Source organism: Panthera tigris, chromosome B4 (genome assembly GCF_018350195.1).
Source record: "Panthera tigris isolate Pti1 chromosome B4, P.tigris_Pti1_mat1.1, whole genome shotgun sequence".
NCBI classification, from domain to species: domain Eukaryota; kingdom Metazoa; phylum Chordata; class Mammalia; order Carnivora; family Felidae; genus Panthera; species Panthera tigris.
Window position 1 is genome coordinate 131,462,678 of NC_056666.1, and position 22,730 is coordinate 131,485,407.

The following is a 22,730-nucleotide window of genomic DNA, read 5'->3' on the forward strand; positions in this document are numbered from 1 at the left end:
AGGTGCTTCTGAGCAAACAGAAGAGGCTGAGGGCCTCTCCTCCGGGCCCTGGGCAGGTACCTTTGCCAAGAGAGAAGGAGAAGAGAAAGAAAGTCGTTGGTGCCACAAGTTTGGGCGGCGGGGATGTGGTCATGAGGGGGGGGGGGCGGGGGGGCGGTGGTGGTGGTGACAGGATCTACCCCCTCCCCGGCTGCAGGAGCTTGGAATTTTCTCCTGGCAGGAAGGGCCCACCCTCCTAGGAATGGAAAACAATCCCTGGCATCTGGCCCCTGAGGCGTGCAAGGTCTTTGACAATCAAGCATTATAATCCTCCCTGCCTCAGCCAGCGCAGAGGGGAAACCGAGGCAGGTGGGGTCTCCGTCTGAATCAAGAACCTGAATCGCCCCCCCCCCCGCCCCCGGCAGATTCCAGGGGTCCTCATCTCTGATGGAGGAATGTCAGAGCCCAGGGAGCCACAGGGGAGGGGCCTGAGTCAGAGCTGGGAGGGCAGATGGGAGCGGAGACCAGAGAGGGAAGTGGTTTGCCCAAAGTCACCCAGGACGCTGCAGCATCCTTTCTTATTGCCTCCACAAAGGCTCACTTCCAGGGCCTCCTCCTCCAGGAAGGCGTTATAGATCGCGCTCCCCTCGGCCCCTTTGCCCCTTAGGACGTTACCATTTCACACAGAACAGTGTACCCTAACTGCTGTGTTCTTACAGGTTTTGTTTTCTAAGTATTTTGCGAGAAAGTGTCTCATCTTTCCAGCCCATGCCATGGTGGTATCCCTCTATCGGCCTGGAACCAGAAGCCTTGGGTTGAAGCTTCCACGCCCCTGCTCAGACACCTGCCATGGCTCCCCCATGCCCGGACACGTGCAGGCAGGCACTTCAGGGACGGGGGTCCTTGGTCCTACTGGGCATAGGTCTCGCCAAGTTCCTGGCAGGCACCGCCAGGCCGTCTGGCTCCCTCCCTGCCCTGCTCCGGGCAGCCCGTGGCCCTCCTCCCTCCTCCCCTGGACAAAGCAGCCTCATCCCCCAGGCCTCCGCTGAGACCACCTGCCGGGTGCAGGTGCCTCCTGGGGCAGCCTTGGACTTTCCTCTGCGGCCCTCACTTCTCGGGGCCTGCTCCCCGCGGCTGGCCTGGGTCTCACGGGCCGGATCTGAGACCAGTTCCGAGGTCCCCACGGCTGGCCTCAGCCCCTCACGTGCTCTTGCCCTTGGGGTTTTGTCCGATCCTCCCCACTTTGCAGATTCCGAAACTGCGGCACAGTGTGACTACATCGCTTCCTCGAGGTCACACGGTTCATCAGTTGGCAGAGCTGGGACCGGGGACCCTGAAAGTCGGGCTCCAGAGGCCACACGCTCTTCCGTCAGGTCACATCACCCAGGGAGGGGGAGGACAGAGCACTGAGCGCCACAGGGCCCTGCCAGGGAGCCTTGGGGAGCCAGGACCAGGGATTGCTGAGCCCGATGCCTCCTCGCTCAAGCCCCCGAGGCCCTGAGGGGGCAAGTCCCCCATTTCAGGACTCTCACGGACACAGTGCACAGACACACACACACACACACACAGCAGCACACGCACGGCGCACGCATGCACGCTCGTATGCACACGCACACATGCACCGAGGCGCATGCACGCCCCTGGAACTAGCTGCAGGAAGCCCTCAGCTGCCCAAGCCTTTTTCACTTCAGCTTTTCCTAAATTTGCCTTGAGGAAGTTGTGGCCGCCCCGGAGCTCTCCCCTCTCCCTCACGCGCTCCAGACCACATCCCTTCCCTCCCCGGCGCCTCTGGGACCTGGAGAACAGGGCCGCAAACAAGGGAACGGGGAGAGACCGTCAACGTGATGAGGAAGGCCGTTGCACACGAGGTGGCAAGTGAGAGCGCCCTGGAGCAGAGAAGGGGTGGGCACAGTGGGGCGTGAGGAGAGCAGGCGGGGAGCGGGTTGCCGATATCACTAGGGGGTCAGGTCAGGAGGGGCCTCGCTGTGGAAGGGGCATCTCCGAAGGCTTCTAGAGGAGGAGGATTCCAGGACGAGGGGAGAGCCAGTGCAAAGGCCCTGAGGCAGCAGCACGCCTGCCAGGAGAGAGGAACGGAGAGGCCCAGATGAGTGCAGGGAGTGAGGGACGTGAGGTCAGGGACCGGGCACCTTGGCGACTTGGGCTGGTGCTCTGCACTCGATGGGAGCTGTGCAGGGTTCGTAAATACGGTCACGTGGCGCAGCCAGCGCCCCTTCCACGGCACAGAACACTTCTAAAATGGAGACTCTGAACCCAAGGCTGCAGTTGGACTTGGGCTTTAACGGGATCATTCTGGCTGCTGAGTGGAGAATAGGTATGAGCCTCCAGAAGGGAAGCAGGGAAGTCAGACAGAGGGCAAGAGAGGGTGGGGCGCCGTCCCAGAGGCAGGACCCCCGGCTTCCACCGCGTCCGGGCCACCCCGACCGTCCGGGTGACCCAGAGAAGACCCCTCCGCTCATTCTTAAATTCGTGTGTTTATTCGTGCCTTCGGTCAACTAGGTATTCAAGAGATATTTGTTGTGTTGAACACCTCCAAGCGCTCAGCACTTGGGGGCGCAGAGGACACAAGAAGAACAGAACAGACACAGAGGCAGCCCCTGATGCAAGGAGGCGGCCATGAGGCTGGGAAGTTGGACACGGAGCCCAAAGCAGCAGGAATACTAATGCTGAGGGAGAAACTGAGGCAGCAGGAAGAGCTGACATTAGAGGACTCTGATATGGGGGGGAGAGGGGGGCGGGGGGCAGGGGTTGTCTGGGGAGGCTTCCAGGAGGAGGTGACACTGGAGCCCGGAGGGCAAGGTGGTGTTGCCCACTGCAGAAAATAGGGAAAGGATTCTCCGCAGGGGAACAGCCTACACAGAAACCCTCTGCTTCTACGGAAGGCTTCCTTCCCGTTCCCTCCTCCAGGTAAAGGGGCCCAGGGGGGCCTGGGGGTCAAGCCCAAGTTCCTCTTCTGTGTCCTGTAGATGCGAGGAGTCGATGAGCCGATGCACGGCGAGTGCCACGCGTGGTGCCTGGCACACAGTGTGCAAATGGACCACGGGCCAACTCCCCACCCCCACCCGCCCCATCCTGGTCTGGAGAACCGGGGCTCCCTGCGGTGAGGTACAGAGGAGGGTCTCAGGGAAGACCTCCCCCAACCCACCTCCAAGTCCCTCCCCAACGTGCTTCCTGCTGTGCCTCAAATTTCTCTATTAACAAGCTCATTCCTTTGAATTGCGCTTTCCCACCCTTCTCGAACCATCCATTCCATTCAGGTTAGCCGTGAGCCGGGCATGACTCGGCCTTCACGGCTCGGCTCAAGCCTCCCTCTTGCAGCAAGGCTTCCCTGATTGCTGCGGCCCGTGGAGTCTCCCTCCTCGCTCTGCACTGGCCTCCGGCTTTCAGAGGCCCAGCCCCGGAGCTGAAAGGGCGTGCTTCCGCTTAGCGCCTCTCAGGCCCCTGGGCCTTTGGATTGCTTCCAGGTTTCTGCCATCGATCAGGATTTGAAAGACGAAAGCGAAGCTGTGAACTCCCGAAATTCAGAGTCTCATGCAGACCAGCTCACGCCGAGAGCCACCCCAAACACAGCTGTGGGCTGCTTTGGCCCTTGGGCTGGCAGTTGCCACTTCTGGCCTGGTGGGGCCCGGGTGCCGGACGAGGACAAGGACGAGGCAGGGCCACGTGCTGGCTGCGGGAGCCTGGCGGGGTCCGCTGCCCTCTCTGAGCCCTGGTTTGGGAAATGGAAGTGATTCTGCCTTTTCCACGGGCCCGTCCGCCCATTCAGTGTCTACTGATGGGGAGTGGGGGCCAGACGGAGAGCGAGGACTCGGTGACAGCAGCCGCCCGCCGGGGCACATCCTCCACCCGGATCTTCTCTGTGGCCCTCCCAGGGCTGTCACAGCTCTGGGGAGAAACAGCCGGTCTCCAGCCCCGGCCAGCTCTCCCCCACGTACCGCGCGGGGCCACCGCGGCACAGCCGGGAGGCCTGGGCCAGACGACGGTGGTGGTCCCACGTGGCCACATGGTCAAGACACAGCAGCCCGTGAGGACCTGCTGGGCAGACTGGGGCCAAATGAGGGGGAGGAGTCTTGGATGCCGCCCCAAGGTGCCCGACACAGGGCGCTTAATAAATGTTTTCGACGTCTGAATAAGTGGACATGGGCAACGTGGAGCCGCGGAAAGCTTTGGAGCGGGGGAGGGCCTGCCCTTGCGTAAATGTCAATGCACAGTGACTTAGATGGTGCTGGTCCCGGGGAGGCAGGGCAAAGTGGCAGGCACAATGCCAGCTCGCTGTGCTTGTCATACCGGAGCCCCCCCTCCCCGCCGTCCACCCCGCCCACCCCCGCTCTGTGCCCCAGGGCGCTGACCTCTGCGGCCACCTCTGGGGACGACCTCAGCCAGTCGGGTTCAGCCAGCAGGTGGCCAGCAGGGGGGCCGTGGCGTGTCCGCGAACGCTTCACCACCGGCCCTCTGGAAGAAAGGCCCCGATGTGCAGCGTTTGTGGATTTCTCCCGACGTGAATCCTTCCGGGCGGGTGGAGACAGACTCCCGGATGAATGAGTGACACCGCGTGTCCCCGTGAGCCTCGGTGTTGTCGTGCCCGTGTGGTCACGGCCCCCGGCCGTCGTGGAGATGTGTGGTTGTGTCGGTGTGGAGGGGTGTCCGTGGTTCAAACGGGGGTGACGATAGACCTCCCGTCGAGGGGAGGTTTTTGAGCGGCACGGGGCACATCCCTGACCGGCCCGGCGCCGGTGCCTGGGGAGTCTTCAGACGGTGACCGTGGCCTGGGTCCCTGTGTTGTGCCCCAGGCTCTGAGGAAGGGCCTGCCACGGGAAGGGTGGTGCGTGCTGGGAGCCATCGGGGACGAGGTGGTGGCCAGCGAGGATGAGGAAGTGGCGAGCGGGCTATCTTTAGCATCTCCTCTCAGAGCCCTTTTCCTCTGCCTGCTGCGGGGGCTCAGGAGGCAGCGAGCGGGGACGGCCACTTCTCCATAGTCCTATGAAGCCTGGTAGCCTGAGGCCAGCCGTGGGGCCAGGACCCCACCTGTCTGCAGCGGCCCTGTGGGCGGCATCCCCCCCCCCCCCACCATGCCCCGCACCCATCTGTCCCCGCCCGTGGTGTGAGTCTGTGAGGGGCAGGGGACAGAGGGACGTTGGTGCTGTGGGTGCTGCTGGGAAACGCTGTCCCTCCCCTTCCTCACCAGCAGCCCCCAGGCACCTACATGGCGAGGGCAGCGCGGTGCAGGGGTTAGCGCTTACCTTCTGGAGCCTGGATTTGAATCCCTGCTCAGCACTCCAGAGAGTCCCACGCGAGGGGCCGCTAGGCAGCTTGCGTTTTCTCATTGCGGAAACAGGGGTGGTAACAGGGGCGCCAGTTCCCGACCCACGGGGCTGTCGTGACCGCTCAGGGAGACAGCGGAGGAGATGCCCCCCAGAGCTGTGACCTCCGAGGACTCTCTGAGTCTCTCTGGGACCCCCATTTTCCCATCTGTCAAATGGGACTAATGGTTGTAAGGGTCAGAGTAACTCCGAAAGGGTCTAGCACAAGCCTTAGCACACAGTAGGTGCTTCACAAATGAGTACTGTACTCCTCCTTCTCCTTTTAAGCCACGATGCTTTTGCAGGCCCCTCGTAGCAGAGGGTCGGGGCGAAGAGATGCCAGGCCTCAAATCCCAGCCCTCCCAGTTATCCGCCGTGTCCCCTTGGGCAAGCTGCTCATTCTCTCTGAGCCTCAGTTTCTCCTCTGCAAAATGGGGTAGTAACAGAAGCTGGGTCAAGTGGTGCTCCTGGAGACTGAGTCTATACGCGTAAAGTACTGAGGACAGTGCCTGAGAGGAGGTGAGGTATTCAGGCTATTACCACCTGCCCACCAGGCAGTGCCCCCTGGAGGCAAAGCCAGCGTGAGCGCGGCTCCTCGCGAGCCAGGGGCTGCTGGGCCTGGACCCTGGGCCGCGCTGTGCGGGCGGGTCGAGGGGGCCGACGGATGAGCTATGGTGAGGATTCTGCATCGTAACAGTTCTGATCTGCTACGAGGCCCTGGAAGGTTCCTGGAGGCCGCCTCCCTCGCTGTCACTTTCCGGCCTCCCCCGGAGTTTGAGTCAGGCCCCTCTCCTCCGGGCAGTCCAGCCCCAGCCCGGGCTTCTGAGCCTGCTGCTGAAAGGGCAGGGGAGAGCCACCTGGTTTCCTGGGAGCAGGCCGGGAGTCTGGCCCCGGGGAGGGGACGTGATGCTGGAGAGGTTGGCAAGCCTCGAGTACCAGCCTATGCGGCGCGACACCGCACAGAGGGCGGGCGGGGACTCTCAGACAAGTAGCTGCGCGCTGAGAGCAGATGGGGGGAGGGCGAGGCACAGGGCTGGGGCCCCCGGGGGCTGGGGTCGGGAGGGCCAGCGGGGCAGGCAGCGCAGCAGCCCTCGCTGGCAAGGCCGTCCGTGGGGATCTGGGGAGGAGGCGGAATACTTTGGGGGTGAGCCCAGGAGGTGCAGCCAACGACTCACCCCTCCACCCCCCAAGGCCATCCCCAGGTGAGCTCAGCGAAGTCACTAGCTCTGTCGTGCCTTTTAAGGCAATGGTGGCTCCGGCCACCTCCCTGTTCCCACTTGCTCAGAAATTCCCAGCAGGTTTTTTTTTTTTTTTTTTTCAGTTGGAATGGAATGAGACTCCTTGTTCTGTCACCACAGGATTCCAGCGAGGCCTGTCTGAGGGTTCTGGTGACAGGAAACGCACAGCGACAGGCACTCAGGAGCACCCTCAGTGACATGCAGGCAGACTGCGGGAGACAAAGACAGCTGTCCCACCCACCACGGGCTCACACAAGTGCCAGGAGACCAGTGCTGGGGCACCCGACACGCAAGCACGGGCGGGTCCCCGGACGCAGGGAACGTTTACTGAGCACCTACTATATGCCAGGCCCTGGCCAGGTAGGCAGCGGGGATCCAGTCCCACCTTCACGGACCTGCCTCCCTCCGGAGTTCAGATTTGAGCATGGAAGCCTCGCCCACCTCAGGGACTTTGCACCTGCTGTGCTGTTGGGGGTGTTGTGTCCGTGGAGCTCGCTCAGGCTGGATCCTTCGCACCCTGTCTCAGAGCGTCCTCCCCACACCCGTGTAGCCCAGGGGCCTGTTTTATTTCTTCACGGGCATTCATCACTCCTAAAACTGTCTTGTTTACTTGTGTCTACCGTCTGCACACCCACCAGATCAGCTTGAGCAGGGACTTTCAGTTCCCCACTGCTCCCCCAGCGCCTGGAGGTTCTCTGGATTGGAGTGAAGCTGACCCCACACACATGTGGCCGGCCCTTCCCGCTGCCCCCTGCCCCAGAGACCCTTATTATTCACCCTAAAAGCCCCAGCTGTTCCGTGCACCCACTGGGACACTCTTTGCCATTTGGTCCCGCCAACAACCGCTGAGATCGTGAGTCACCAGCAGATGAGGTGGGGGCTTGGAACTGCTCTGGGATGTGCTCAAGGTCACTCACTGGCCAGGGCCAGGACAGGAACAAAGAGAATGGGGACACGAGGGTATGGTCAACAGCCAAGGGCTCACTCAGCCCCTGTCGAGTAAGCCTGCCCCCGCAAAGGGCTTTCTGTGCCCGTGTCATGTGTGTGGGGACACAGAAGGATAAGGCGACAGCATGTCACCTGGAGATGTATGCAAGGTGCTGGATGCTTGTGCGCATGTCCTCGGGCTAGGAGCACACAGGATACTTTTCTGCCCTTAGGAGCTGAGCCTTTGTTCTCTGGACCCACATCCGGTCATCCTGGCCATTCCGAGTGGGCAGAGCCCTGGGGACAGGGGAACAAGGCCCAGCCAGGACATCTCAGACAGACCAGCAAAACCTTCCCTACCTGGGCTGGGTGGGCAGCCGGGCCCCAGGGCTGGCCTAAGGGTGGTGGGGAGGCCCGAAGGCTACAAGGCCAAGGGAAAGAGGGGGTGGTCCTGCCCAGCTCACCATCCTCTCCAGAACCTGACTGGGTTGGGAGATTGACTCTGCCCGAGGGGACTAGTGGCCTTGGACCAGGTCCTCACCCCTTCCGGCTGTGGGCTTGACTCCCGAGACTGGGGCACCCTGGTCAGGAAGCCCTGGTAGGGAGAGGCGACGCTGTCTTGGGACGAGCCCTGGGGCCCTCCCGCAGGGCCTCAAGGGGCCGGTCCAGCAGGGTGCTGCCCACTGCCCCCCCCTGGCGGTTCTGGCCAGAAGTGCAGCTCCAGAACCAGGATCCTGAGGACCCACGGCGGGCGGTGCTCCGGCAGCTGTCTTCAATCAGCCAGCGGCTTCGAGGCCATGCCCCTGGGGTTCACAAGGGGCTCCAGAGTTGCCAGGCAGAGGACATGATGGGAGGGCCCTGTGCTTAGAGCTCTTCTCAGCCTCATCCACTATGCGGGCATCATGCTAACTGGGAACCAGAGGGACAACTTGGGCCCCCTCTAATTTACCTGGCCCTGCACCACACACATGCCATCAGTCTGTCCTGGGCCAGCACTACCCGTTCTCAGGCGGTGCCAGAAGCCAGGGGGGACAGCCTGCTAGTTGCTAAACAGCTGGACAAGGACCACCCAAAGCTGCTCCAGCCACAGTGTCGGCCCTCAGCTGGAGTCAGGAGGCCAACAGCCCAAGGTTGTGGGGGGACCAGCACAACGGACAGGCCTCAAGGGGGGAGGGGGGCGGTGACACCTCCCCAGGACACACCCCTGGACTGCCAGCTGTGCCAGAACTCACAGGCTTGAAGTCACGGGGGTCAGAAATCAGAGATTAGAGCAGCCACACCACTGCCCACCACTGTGGGGATCCCAAGGCTGGAGGGCAGATAACACAGGGTAGAGGCTGAACCATCCTAGGCCAATGAAGGGTCCCAATGGCTTCCCAGCCGGGCAGCATTTCACCTCTGCACGCCCACGTCCTCAACCTTGGAAAACAAAGCTGGGGGAGCAACTAACCAGAACCTTCCTCAGGGTACATTCCCATGTTCTACCAGTTTCAGTGCGGGGTACCCACCCCCCGCAGTGTCAAAACCCGGCTGGTTAGAAAAGAACCTCAACAAGCCCCAACTGGAATCCAATCCCATGTATCCCATGTGGATTAGTTAACTAAATTACTTATTCTTACACTCAAAGCCAGGGTTGGCCCTGCCATGCCCACCAGAACTCCAAAGCCAACGGGGAACACGAAATCCTCACTGCCTCCCTCCCCGTGCGGTGTTACCACCCAAGCTGTGCAAACACAATCACCCTCCACAGCAGAGCCTCACCGGGTGACAGGACACATTTGCACAAAGCCTGCCGCCCCAGGCCAGTTTCAACAATTCAGGGGCAGACCTGGGCTCCGCTTCTAGCTCCCATCAAGCCCCACCTGCTCCAGGCAGGGGGCCAGATAAAATGGTAGGGCTAAAAACATGACATTTTGCTAAGGAGCCAAGGGCAACAACTCTCAGAAAGCACAAGAACCCTCCTGTGGCCACAGTGGAGCGGCCAGACTGAGAAGCAAAACCAGAGGCAGGGGGTCACTGGAAAACTAGTTTTATTGAGATCCCACCAGCTGCTCAATCTGGTCCTGACGTTAAGCTCCTTCTTCCTTTGCAATTCGGTCTTTCTTAAGTGGTCCCTGTGGAGAGGCGCAGGGGGCAAGGTTAGAGGGGGAGGAAAGAAGCTGGTCACGAATACCCCCACGTATGGAACCAGAGATCCTGCACTGGCACAAGCTCAGGACCCCCAGGAGCCAGTGCAGCTGGGCAGGCTGACGGGAGACATCCCCGGGGAACCATCCCAGCCCCAGCCAGAGGGCAGCAGGGTCCGGGTGCTCACCATGAACGCTTTCTTCTCCTCCACGGTCTGGAATCGGCCATGGCCAAACTTGGAGGTGGTGTCGATGAATTTAAGGTCAATCTTCTCCAGGGCCCGCCGCTTGGTCTGCACCAGCAAGGACTGTGGGCCAAGAGGGAAAGGTCAGTTACAGTTCACAGGCCCGTCATCTGCGAGGGCAGAGGATCACCAGTCTCAATCACAGCCCCTCCAGAGCCAAGAGGAACCCCCTTCCCACACCACCTCTACTATAGCTGGTCTTACCCAAGGATCTCCCCCTGGACACCAGAACGATGTAGGAAACACATGAAAACAGAAGCAGACAGCTGGGCCAGGCCAGACTGAAATTCCTCCTCCCAGAACTTCAAAGCTCATGTTCAAGGGAAGGCCAAGCCCTGCCCCCCATTTCTTTGAACTCCCCTCAACGAAGTGTGGCCCTGTGTCCCCTATCGACTCCTCCACTGGAGGCCCAAGCCCCGCCTACACCCCGACCACCAGGAAGGGCCGCCAGCCTCACCTTGCGAAGAGTCAGCACTCGCTTCTTGGTTCCCACCACACAGCCTTTCAGCATGACAAAGTCATTGGTCACTTCACCATAGTGGACAAAGCCACCCTGGAAAGAGCAAGGCCATCAGATCAGGACAGAGCAAGTGTAAGGCTAGAGACTGATCAGACAACACACAGGACCCTTCAGATTCAGGTGCTCCCCTGCCACCTGCCGACCACAGGGCTGTTCTCAGAAGGAAGGCAGCAAGGAACGTTTCCGCAGTTGGACTCGGGCGCTGTGCCCAGCGCTCATTCCAGAGCCTCATCACTGAACAGCTGGGTCTGAGATCCCACTTCTCACCAGCCAGCCCCAACCAGGGCATTGAAGACGTGCCATTTACAAGAACAGACGGCTGGATACAGTCTGTAGGAGACCAGTTAACAGACTGAAAACACAGCCTCGGTGAGTCAGCCAGGACACAAGAGCACCAGGGTCCCACCCCACAGGTGAGGTCTGGCGCAGATTCACAAAGAATGAGAAGGAAATCCCCGCCGGAGCCAGGACTTGAGGCTTTGAGAAAACAGTTCTCATTACTCACCAGAGGATTGATGCTCTTGTCAGACAAATCATAATCAGTGGAAGCATTGTTCTTGATCAGCTTGCCATCCTTGATGAGGTAGCCCTGGCCAATCTTGTAGATCTACATAAGGGATGGACCGGAGAAACTTAAAAGGAGAGACAGACTCCAGGAAAGCAGCTATCGCCTCAGTCCTAGTGATGGGGCACCCCAGGCTAGGAGCAGAAAGAAAGGCCGGCTGGGCCTAAAGATACCGCCGCGTGTTGGAGACAGTGGCCCCCGCAAAACCTCAAAGGCAAAGGAAAGGCCAGACGTGGCTCTCATCTTTGGTCACCCGAAGGGTCAGCTGCACCAGAACCACCTTCGACGGCACCTTGTAAACCACTGATGTCCACGAGCCAAAACCATGCCCCATCAGACAAGGGGAGCCAACTCCAATCCAAGTGCAGTCCGGAAGCTCCCGCACAACGGAGCAGTGCTAACAGGAAGTGGAAACTGCACTCCCAACACTGGGCTCGTCTCTCCCCAGCTTTAAAGTCTCCATACGAACCCCCCTGGCACCTCACCTTCTTGTTGATCTCAGTGCGGTGATGGTAGCCTTTCTGCCCGGCCCGAGCCACAGAAAAGGCGACTCGGGCAGGATGCCAGGCCCCAATACAGGCCACCTTGCGCAGCCCTCGGTGGGTTTTGCGGGGTAGCTTCTTCGTGTGCCAGCGGCTGGTGACCCCTAGAACAGACACAAGCTTGTTACCGGGGTGTCGAGAACGCCTGCCATTGGCCCTTTCCCACTGAGTGCCCAATCTGAGTTCACTTGACACCTGAGTATGGACAGTCAACACCCACACGGACTAGGTGAGTGAGGGACAGGAAGGCTGAACATACACGTGACCCTCTAAGCCCTCTTATTCGCTCCAGTGGATCACCTGCCAAGACGTAAACCCGTTCTCAACTCAAGAGGCCTCGGAGAACCGGCCGTGCACTAGAATGGGAGCACGTGCACCTCACGGCATCCACCAAGTTCTACACCGTCGGAGGCTGACCCAATTTCCGAGTCCCCTCCGCCTTCTGCAGCGAGCTCCAAATGTAAGGGTTCAGATGTATGGCCAGATCGCCCCCAGTCCTCCTACCTCCCTGCCACTTGACCACAGGGCTATTCCCAGAGACAGGCAGGGAGGAAAGTTTCTGCCATCTTACTCGTGGGACATGCCCAGCACTCCTTCCAGGGCCTCGTCGCCAAAGATCTGGACCCGAAACCGCATCTAACCACCACTCGGGCCACCGCAGAGCTCACCTTTGTAGCCTTTGCCCTTGGTGACGCCGATGACATCGATCATCTCGTCCTGCCCAAACACCTGATTCACAGGCACCTGCTGCTCCAGCCTCTCACGGGCCCAGTCCAGCTTCTCGGCCACCGTGCCTCCGTTCACCTGGATCTCCATGAGGTGGGCCTTCTTCTGGCGTAGAGGGAGCAGGCGCATCTAGGAGGGAATCGGTACGGCTCAGACACCTGAGCTTCAAGCTCTCCTCCAGTGGCAGAACAGTCTGGCCACCTTGAACCGCACGTTTCTCCACTGGCAAAAACGAAAAGGCTCCTTCCTGTATTAAAATCCCTACTGGGTACCGTTCCCCTTTTCAATTCTGATGCCAGAGTTCACCATCAGGATGGACTGATCCTTAATACACATGGGCCACGCCAACACAAGCAGACCTAACCAGATCCTGGGACCAACTAGCCCTACGTTCCTGATCATCATGCTTTCTGGTGGCTTCCTTTGGCGTACTGCCCCTCGTTTACCCTGGCCATCTATCTTGGCTCTACTGACCGTCAACAAGCCACTCACATTTTGGGAGAGTGGAAACAGCACCTCAGTCAAGAGAGAAGCTGCAAAGTTTAGGGAAAAAAAGAATTCAAACCTAAAGCGTTTCATTAAGAGCGGCCCAGTGCTGTCCTATGGAACTCTCTTCAGTAATGGACACACACTACAAATCTAAGCCAATATGGTCATCTTAACCATACTGAAACTGAACAATTTAACAATCGGGGGTGTATACCCAGAATAATAACTCAAGCAAACCGCAGAGGACGTAGTCATTCTACAGCCAAAGGGTCACGGCAAGTCAGATTTGAAGCGCGAACAGCCAGTGACCTACTATTTTCAGTCAAGCATTTCACAATGTCAAAGAATCACTAGTTCCTTCCACCACTTTTCCTAAAATGGGACACGGTTTCCCAAATAAAAAGCCTGGAGACACAGCGCCCTCTGTTGGCGACAGAAAAGCCAACCCTTAGGCCTGGAGGAACCGGGCTGCCTTCTCAGGTTAACAGACTTTGCCTGGCCTCGGAAATCCAGGGCAGGTGCCGCACCGTGTTGCTGCATCACTTCAAGCAATCCCCAGGCTGCTCGCTGGCCCATCCATCCAGACACGTTTAAGGAACTGGAACCAATCTTACCATCCCTCCAAAATCCCTACACGGTCCGTTTGAGGTGAGAAATCAACTCAGAAGAGAACTAGGGGGGGCTCGGTTCAAGTAGGACTCCGTCTCCCTAGACAGGAAGCGCTGGCGCAGTCCCCCTCTTGCGCGTCCTGCCGAGTGCTCACCTGAGTGTGGGCGATGACGCGGATGACCTGGCAGTACTTCTTCATGCTGCCGAAGTCCTTCTCTAGTTGCTTCTTGCCATCATCATCCTGCCACTTCTTGCAGTACTTGGTGAAGGCCTTCTTCTTGGACTTATGCCTTCAGGAGCAGAGCAGAGTTGGGGAGGGGGCGGGGCGCAGGCCTTCATCACTCCTCCAAGGGGTGAGCGGAAGGCACACTGGCACCACATAGGGACGGGGCTCATTGCCGGCTTCTAAGGAGCCTTTTCCACCGGCAAGCGGAGCCTGGATGGAGCTCATCGGGCAGAGCCGAGCGGAGCTGAGCAGAGGTCCACAAAGTTAATACAAGTCACAAACATTCAAATACTCACTAATTCTTGCTCCGACTTAGCCATTATTAACCCGACCACGCTCCCAGACGGAGGACTGGGGGAGTTAGGCACTATCTCAGTTTCTAGCCCTACTCTCCATACTTCCCAGCAACCAAAAGAACACGAGAACTACTGAGTTCTCAGTCAACACCCACTAAGCTGAACGGGAAGGTCTAGAGGTGCTGCTCAAGGTCTGTCCCCAGGAACTGTTCTGCTCAGGACACCAACTAAACCGGACGCCAGAGCAGTTCTAGTTCCTCCCCTGCTAGAGAGAAGACCTGCACAGGGCCCCTGACCCACAGGGCGCATAGCCTCCTCGTCCCTGTCCCTTACCAGTTCTTATAGAAGCGCCTTTTGCACTCATCACTGATGTGCTCAGCGAAGATGGTCTTAAAGGTACGAAGGCCTCGAGGGGTTTCCACGTAGCCCACGACGCCCACAACCACCATGGGCGGGGTCTCCACAATGGTCACAGCCTCCACGACCTCCTTCTTGTTCACCTCTGTGGAAGAGAGGGCGGTCAGACGGGAGGGGGACAGCCAGAGTCGCCGAGGGATTATGACGCTGCGTCTCCAAGTGCCCACTTCAATTAAAGAACGCAACGTGCTTGAGGTAACCAGAAGTTTGCAGAAGTGGGGCCCTTATCGGCAACCTGGACTCCCAGGGGCCAACTTCCCGCGTGCGTTTTGTGTTTCTAACTCAAAAAAGTATCAGGACTCTAAGGCAGTGCAATTTTTCTTCACAACCAGGGACACGGGCAGTATTCAGGCTTTTAGAGTTACGGCTGACAGGGACGATCTCCCAAATTGGCATACTCCTATGCTGTGGTTTTAAAACTTACTCACGTTAAAGTTCCCGGACTTCAACACATCCCTCCACCTACAGCAATGCCAGCCATCTACAGCCTGAAACACCGATCCCACAGAGAGGGTCTGCCCCAACTCCAGTCCGTCCCCATCCTCGGCTCCTAACCACCACCCCCCACCAGCTCCGAGGATGCAGCCTGTACTTACTGGATCCTGGCCTGTCGACCTCCCGCACGATGTGAGTCATGCCGGCCTTGTAGCCCAAGAAGGCGGTGAGGTGGACGGGCTTTGAAGAGTCATCCTTGGGGAAGCTCTTCACCTTCCCACGGTGTCGGCTGCTGCGTTTCCGAGGCAAGAAGCCCAGGGACCCATGCCTGGGAGCGGAGAACTTCCTGTGAGACTAGGAGGAAACAATCCACGTTAGCACTCTGGCTCATCTAAGTAGCTCACTTCTGACGCCCAGCGTGCCTCAGTTGAACGCTGAGTCCACGCCAGCAACCCCATGAATAAACATGCTAATGTGCGGGGCTGGGTTCACTTGCTTAGAGGGCCACACATCCTAAACGAGTTCTATCTTTGCCTCGAAACCTCATTTCGTAACCCAAGCAAACGTACTTTCTTCTCTTAACAGGACTAAGACACACAAGGTGGGGGGGAGGGTCATTAAAATCACTTCACAGGTGGCTTTATGGTCGAGTCAGCAACAGTTTGACCACAAAGAGACTTCTGGGACAAGCGGCTGGCACTACAGGTTCCCCAGGCCGGACTGATAACACGTAGAGGCCACCAGAACCCGACAGAGCCAAATCAGAACATGACAATCAGCACAGAGTCTCTGTCCGCCCGTCAATAAGTTCATCATCTGTGGTTCCTCGGAACTCCAGAGGCCTTACGGTTGTAAGAACCGTCCCACCCATTTCAGCCCGAGGCCTCGGCACCCCTACCCCAGGCTCCCCTCCCGCGCGCTACTTGGATTTCTGCACCTCCCAGGTTAGCACGAGTAGTGCCTGGCGACCCCACTCAAGAGCCTCCTGGCCTACGTGCTCAGACTCTAAACCGGATTAACACTAAATCGGGAAGGGCGAGATCCGGCAAATTATCTGGCACTTGAGAATTTTCGGGCTCGGGGCCTCCAAACCGGAGCCAGGCCCAAGGGCTTTCGCCAGCCGCCTGGCGGGCCCCAGGTCAAGCACAGGCCTCGGGTCTTTCCAGAAATAGGCCTGGTTGGGGATGTCGCCGAGTCCCCCATGCTCGTCGAGCAGGCCCCCGGCGCCCGCCGAGTTGGGATGGCGGCGATGCGCCGCGGATGGAGTCGTGCCGCCGCGCCAACAAAGAGGGGAGGGCCATGATAACACATACCATCCCGCCGCCGAATGCTGCCGGTAGAGGTCGGGGCTCTGCCGGCGAGCCATTTATAAAGCCCCGCCTGGCTCCGCCCCTTCCGGCGTGCGAGCGCGCGCCCGCGGCGGACGCCGGGTCGTGGGGCGGGTACGGGGCGCCCTTTCCACGCACGCTCGTCCTCGCCCAGAGTTCGTTCTGAGCTGGACGTCCGTTTCGGGGGCGGGGATTAGAAATTATACGGCGAGCGACTGGGTTCAAACTTAGCGAAGCGCCAGGGAAACGTTGGCAGAGAATTGGGCGCAACGACCGTTCAGCGCTAGGTAGCTGCCAAGTTGGATGACACACGCCGTTACGGTGAAGCTAAATGGCCGCGTCTGGTTTTTTGGGTTTTTTTTTTTCATGTGAAATGCCGTCCCCTCCAGGATTGAATAACCCAGCTGTGGGTTTCAGCGCCAAAGCGCCTTCACACGTGACATCCCCTTTCCGTCCCACACGGCGGATCCGCGGTGTTGGCCGTTTGGCGGGCAACCGACTTGGGACGCGTTGCCCCGCTCCCACCCGTTCAGAGTTGGAGAGAAAAGACCGAAAACCGGGCTGCCTGACTCCCAACCCAGAGCTGCTTCCGCGACACCAACTTGCCTTTACTGCTTTCTGATTTCGGACACCCGTCCCTCAAGCCCCGTCTGGGCCATGACTCCGGGTGTCCAGGTGCTGTGGCCCGCGCTCGCTTCTGATGGTCAGCGAGGCGACAAAACCGCCTCACGACCTGCGGTCACGGGTCCAGCTGCCCAACCTCCCTGACTCGCCCTTCCAGCCTCAGGAGCCCTTGCTGATCTCCGCCTGCCTCCCCCCACCCACGGTGACCCACGAGCTTCCTATTGCTCCCCCTGCTTCCAGGCTTGCCTCTCGAAATCTTTTTAAGAATCACATGTTAAAGGGGCGCCTGGGTGGCGCAGTCGGTTAAGCGTCCGACTTCAGCCAGGTCACGATCTCGCGGTCCGTGAGTTCGAGCCCCGCGACGATCTCGCGGTCCGTGAGTTCGAGCCCCGCGTCAGGCTCTGGGCTGATGGCTCGGAGCCTGGAGCCTGTTTCCGATTCTGTGTCTCCCTCTCTCTCTGACCCTCCCCCGTTCATGCTCTGTCTCTCTCTGTCCCAAAAATAAATAAAAAACGTTGAAAAAAAATTTTTAAAAATAAAAAAAAAAAGAATCACATGTTATCTTGTTACTTCCCGTGGCTCCCTGTTGTTTCCTGGGGATTAAGCATTAACTCCCGAGGCTGCCCCCCAAGGCCTGATACACCCTTTTTGCTGGGGGAGGACACGCACACTGTCTCCCATACGTCACCTTGCACCTCCATCCCACCCGGTCCTGTTACTTGATTCCGGACCTGGCCATTGCACGCTCACACCATTGGTTAAAAAAACATTTCATCTTCACACCATCCCTTGGGGGGTCGGGGGTGGGGGCGGCGCCGATTTCCCTCACTGGAAATAAGATTTCCCTTCTGGGAAATCTTTGGGGCCAGATGTGTTTCCAAACTCAGCATTTTTCATGTTTTAAATAAATCATGCAATATGGTGCACATACTTATGTAATCCTCCCCAAACTCTTTAATGAGACACATTAATTCTGTAAAAATATAGATACGGATATAGATACCTTCTTATGGAGTGGGATAAATATAAACGGCTTCACATCGGTTCAAGGCTGACTTTGCTGCCTAAAAAATTCGTCGGTTTGGTTTTTGCTATCCAATGGCTTCTGTTTTTAATTTCAGAATGCAAACGAAAGACTATGACCCATATTGTCTGTCCCCTCCTATAGAGCAAACAAAGTTTCAGGCCAAGAGGAAATAATTTGACAAAAGTCACACAATCAATGAAGGACAGGGCTCAAGTCTGACTCCAGCTTCGGTTTTCACAGCTTCAGACTTGGTGTCCAGTAACCCCCTCACTGGAAACAGCTCTGGGCCCCCAAATCATTCACTCAATAAGAAATATTTACTGGGGGCACCTGGGTGGCTCAGTCGGTTAAGTATCTGACTGGCTCAGGTCATGATCTCAAGGCTCGTGAGTTCAAGCCCCGCCTTGGGCTCTGTGCTGACAGCTCAGAGCCTGGAACCTGCCTTGGATTCTGTGACTCCTTCTCTCTCTGCCCCTCCCCTGCTCATGCTCTGCCTCTCTCAAAAATAAACATTTTTGAAAAGTTAAAATGGCGAAGAGAGTTTAAAAAGGTTTGACAATGTCACTAAAGGTCCTAGACAAACTATTCTCCCTAAAAGGAATTCCTTCCTTACCATCAAGGGAGAAAAGAGAGCATCAAGAGACTTCTGCCATTCCATTCGTGCATACAGCTCACTGGATTATTGTCTTGGGCCTCAGGTTCCCCATCTGTCAAATGAGGGATTCGTTCATTCATCTAACAAATGTGTGCTGTGCTAAGCCTGCTCTGCCTAGCCTTGTGCTCAGCTCTGCAACATAGAAATCAAGCAGACGTGAAGCACCTGCCCTGGGAGAAACCAGTTTGCCGACATCATAACTGCACCAGAGGCCTGTGCAAAATATGATTGGAATACAAGAGAGGACTGGTGAATCCCTCCCCCCTCCCCCCAGGTCGTGGGCTTCTGCTGAAGCGATGTTATTTGAATTGGGCCGCAAAGGATTTTTATTTGTCAGGCCAAAAGGCAGCTGTCCAGGCAGAGGGAACAATGTGTACAAAAGCACAGAGAATAAAAGATCTGCTCACGGACTGCTTGTGGTTTGATATGGTCCAGAGAGTACGGGACAGTGGCAGGAGACAAGCTTAGGAAGACAGAGTTCAAATCCCAGCCTAGAATCTAAGGACACTTCATCCTGAGGGCAGCGGGATGCGCTAAAAGTGTTAAAGTACCCGTCAAGGTGGGTGGCCTGGGTGACGTGACCAGTGTGACCTGCAAGGTAAACATAAAGGAGCCAAATCAGGAGATGGTTAGGATGGACAAGATCTGGAAACGATTGGCATGAGTCATTGGAGGTGGGATGAAGTAAGGAAGACACGAGGGCAAGGATCACGGTATCCATTACGGAATATTGGGTAAATACGACTTTTACAAGGGCAAGATTTGTAGGTTTGGGATTCTTTTATAGGGTTAAGCGTATCCTTTCTCCTTCCAAGAACGTGTCTGAGGTTACATACCAGAACGTGTGCAGCTCAACAAGAAAAAGGTAAGCAAATGAGGGAAGGGAAAGAAAATGAAGCCAGAAAGGGATCACACGCAAAACACGCATCATAGAACTCTGTGTCTGTGCCCGAGTCGTCCTTCCATTTGGTTCCGAGCCTCTGTGCAGCCACATAAAAAAGAGAAATATGATTAGGAGCACATTTCACAATATCCACATGATGAAAACAAACCGGTAAGTAGAAGGAGTCCGCTGTGCCTAAAATAAGGCTTGAAAGAAATTTCTCTGGGGAGACAGAGAAATGTTTGGCTGAAGGGCCAGCATGGGATGTAGTCGGTAATGCCCCGAGCGTCCTCCCGCAGTGAACTCACAGTGGCTATGTACACACAGTGCAGACCAATGAATTCAAGGTAACACACCAGTACGATCCGTATGAGCGCTTTACGAGAGGCCGGAACAAAGGGGTTGGGTTACCTGATCCCACATTGCTAGTTTCACCCAAAGATACAATCCAGAGCCTGGTGGGGCACCCGGCTCGCTCAGTGGATAGAGCATGAGACTCTTGATCTCAGGGTTGTGAGTTTGAACCCCACATGGGGTGTGACGCCTACTTAAAACAACAACAACAACAAACCCAGGCGCATCTGGGTGGCTCAATTGGTTGAGCATCTGACTCGTGATTTCGGCTCAGGTCGTGATCTCACATTTCGTGGGTTCAAGCCCCACGTCGGGCTCTGTGCTGGCAGTGCGGAACCTGCTTGGGATTCTCTCTCTCTCTCCTTTTCTATCTACCCCCCCTCCCACGCAGGCTCTAAACAAACAAACAAATAAATAAATAAAATCCAGAGTCTGAAAAGAAATGGATGATGTTATTTACAAATGGCCCTCCATCGCTACTGTTTTTTAAAATGGAACTTCTGATAAGCAGCAGAGAAAGGTCTCAGGCTTTGCTCAAATACCTAACGGGCAGATATTCTGTATGGCCAGGTAAAGCTCTAGGTGTGGACTAACCGTAGTGGCAGGTCAGGAGGACCTAAGCAGGAGCCAAACAGGGATCACATGATGTTTCAACGTCCATCTCTCTCACCGGACCGGAAGTTTCCTGTAGGCAGAGACCATATCCTGTTTCCATGTTCTCAGCACCCAGTACAGGGCCTCGCACAGAGGTCTGGGCCATGGAGGCCCCACGTCCCCGCTCCTCCACCACCGGCTGTCAGGATGATGCCCCACAGGCTGGCCATGGGGGCGTGGCATTTCCTGCCCCTTCCCCTGTGTGGTGCAGGCCTGGTGAAGTTCTATGCCCCCCTGCTGGGGCTGCAGGTGACCGTAGCAAACATGGCCTCCCACTGCCTCTCAGCCCATCTACTGGGCCTCTGTGTCCTGTGCTACAGTAGCCGGCAGGTGGGCCGGGGGTGAGGCCAGGAAGCTGTGCATAAAGTTGCCACTGCCTATCCAACGGGCCTTGTGGCAGCCACTGACCATGGTCTGGGGCTGGGGCCCCCAGCAGCTCACCATCCTGATGCACGGAGCCTACCACCACATCCCATGGCTCTTGTGACACTTCAAGTGGGAGTCCAGCCTGGTCCTACTCTCCATGGCCCAGCGGGCCTCCTACAGCCCGGCCAGCCTCCACCAAGAGAATGACAAGGCCTTGGAGCCGCCGCTACGAGCCGTGCTGCCGCAGGTGGCCATGTCCCTGCTGGTCTGCTGCCTAGACAGGCTGTGGGTGGCCCTGGGGCAGGTAGGCCGGGCCATGCTGGGCCCAACCTCTAGGGTGGGCCAGGCTGTCCTGGGCAGAGTCCAAAGACCTGGATGAGGTCACTGCCATCCTTCCAGCCATCCCCATCCCTGGCCCTGACCCAGCCGCCCGGAGCAGGCTCCCACCGGCCTCCATCAGCCTGTGCCTCGTGTTTGGGGACAAGGACGCCAGTGGGCGAGAAAGAGGCCGTGGCTTTGGGGCCACCGAGTTGCCCGTTAGCACCAGGTTCCAGAACAGCAGGACAAGCAAGATGGCCTCCAGGTGTTCAGGCTGGGGGACCTGGTCTCAGCTCTATCACCACTGTGTGTCTCTGGGGAGGCTCCTTTACCTTTCTTAGCCTCAGTTTCCTTTTTCGTAAAAATTAGACGATAGGCCTCTAGGGAGAGGGGATATATACAATTGGGCCATTTGTAAATTGTAGAGTGTTCTTCCTTCTTTAATGACCCTACCAGAATGTATAAGACCTCCTTGGAGACAACTTACATATTCTATCAAAGGATATAAAAAGAAGACCGTGATAAATGGAGTGATGTAGTCAGCTCATGGATCGACGGACCTAATGTCTTAAAAAATGTCAGTTTGTCTCCAAATTAATCCATACAGTCATTGGGATTCCAACCAAAATCCCGAGGGATTGTGGCAGGGGCTACTCAGAAACAGATTCTAAGATGTATATAGAAAATCAAAGTCCTGGGCGTGCCTGGGTGACTCAGTTGTTTAAGCATCTGACTTTGGCTCAGGTCATGATCTCGCGGTCCATGGGTTCGAGCCCCACGTCCGGCTCTGTGCTGATGGCTCAGAGTCAGGAGCCTGCTTCGGATTCTGTGTCTCCTTCTCTCTCTGGTCTCCCCAGCTCGTGCTCTGTCTTTTGTGCTCTCAGAAGTAAATAAACATAAAGAAAAGAAAATCGAGGTCCTTGAAAATTTAGGGCTTTTTGAAAAAATGAAGCCAAGATGGGGATTTACTTGACCATATATTAAGACATATAACCAAAGCACAACAGTAAAAACAATGCGGTAGTGACACAGGCACAGAAAAACAGGCAGATGAATGGAATGGAATGTAGAACCCTAGACATAGGCTGGGTACACACGGAAACTCGATACATGAAAAAAGTGACATCCCAAACCAGGATGAAAGCATGGATTATGTAGCAGAAGGGGTTGGAGAAATTGGTTCACGACAGGAAAAAATAAATACATATGGACCTTGTAGTGGATTGAAGGTGTTTCTCAGAAGATATGTCCACCTGTCAATGCGGCCTCATTTAGGAAAAAGTCCTTTGCAAAGGATTCTTTGAATCAAGGATCTTGAGATTAGATCATCCTAAATCAGGATGGGCCCTAAACCCAATGACTAGTATCTTTTTTTTTTCAAGTTTATTTATTTTGAGAGAGACAGAGACAGCATAATTTGGTGGGGCGGGGGGGGGGGGTGGCGAGGGAGAGAGAGAATCCCAAGCAGGCTCCGCACTGCCAGAACAGAGCCCGAGGCAGGGCTCAAACTCACGAAACTGTGAGATCATGACCTGAGCCGAAACCAAGAGTTGGACACTTAACCGCCTGAGCCACCCGGATGCCCCTGATGGGTACCTTTATAAGAAAAACTAAGGGAAGGAGAAACACAGAGGGGAGGGCCATGCGAAGAGAGACACAGATTAGCCAAGAAATGTCAAGGATTGCCAGCAGCCACCAGAAGCGTGAAACAGCTTCTCCTTCAGAGCCTCCAAAAGGAGCCCACCCTGCCAGCATCCTGATTTCAGACTTTTCCAGAACGGCGAGAGAGTAAATGTCTGTTGTTTTCGGCCACCAAGCTTTCGGTAACTTGCTACAGCCGGCCACAAGAAACGAATACAGACC

The 22,730-nt window shown here is 56.9% G+C and overlaps 1 protein-coding gene and 4 non-coding genes across 6 annotated transcripts; all 5 read right to left on the reverse strand.

The window, feature by feature from the left end:
• Positions 1-9,475: 9,475 nt before the first annotated feature.
• RPL3 (ribosomal protein L3) lies at positions 9,476-16,072 on the reverse strand. Of its 2 annotated transcripts, none has more exons than XM_042993302.1 (10): positions 15,972-16,072; positions 14,820-15,012; positions 14,140-14,308; positions 13,439-13,574; positions 12,129-12,315; positions 11,404-11,564; positions 10,859-10,960; positions 10,291-10,386; positions 9,777-9,896; positions 9,476-9,576 (listed from the first exon to the last, which is right to left on the reverse strand). In XM_042993302.1, the coding sequence occupies exons 1-10, from the start codon at positions 15,972-15,974 to the stop codon at positions 9,532-9,534; spliced, it is 1,212 nt and encodes a 403-aa protein (XP_042849236.1). In that variant the 5' UTR covers positions 15,975-16,072; the 3' UTR covers positions 9,476-9,531. The 2 variants fall into 2 exon arrangements, with proteins under 2 accessions (XP_042849236.1, XP_042849237.1); XM_042993303.1 differs by having other exon boundaries at positions 15,968-16,039.
• Positions 10,503-10,596, reverse strand: LOC122240679. The gene has a single exon (XR_006220451.1). It is a non-coding gene; the product is annotated as a small nucleolar RNA U83B (small nucleolar RNA).
• LOC122240680 lies at positions 11,987-12,079 on the reverse strand. The gene has a single exon (XR_006220452.1). It is a non-coding gene; the product is annotated as a small nucleolar RNA U83B (small nucleolar RNA).
• On the reverse strand, positions 13,575-13,629 carry LOC122240684. The gene has a single exon (XR_006220455.1). It is a non-coding gene; the product is annotated as a small nucleolar RNA U82P (small nucleolar RNA).
• On the reverse strand, positions 15,416-15,479 carry LOC122240664. The gene has a single exon (XR_006220436.1). It is a non-coding gene; the product is annotated as a small nucleolar RNA SNORD43 (small nucleolar RNA).
• Positions 16,073-22,730: the final 6,658 nt, after the last annotated feature.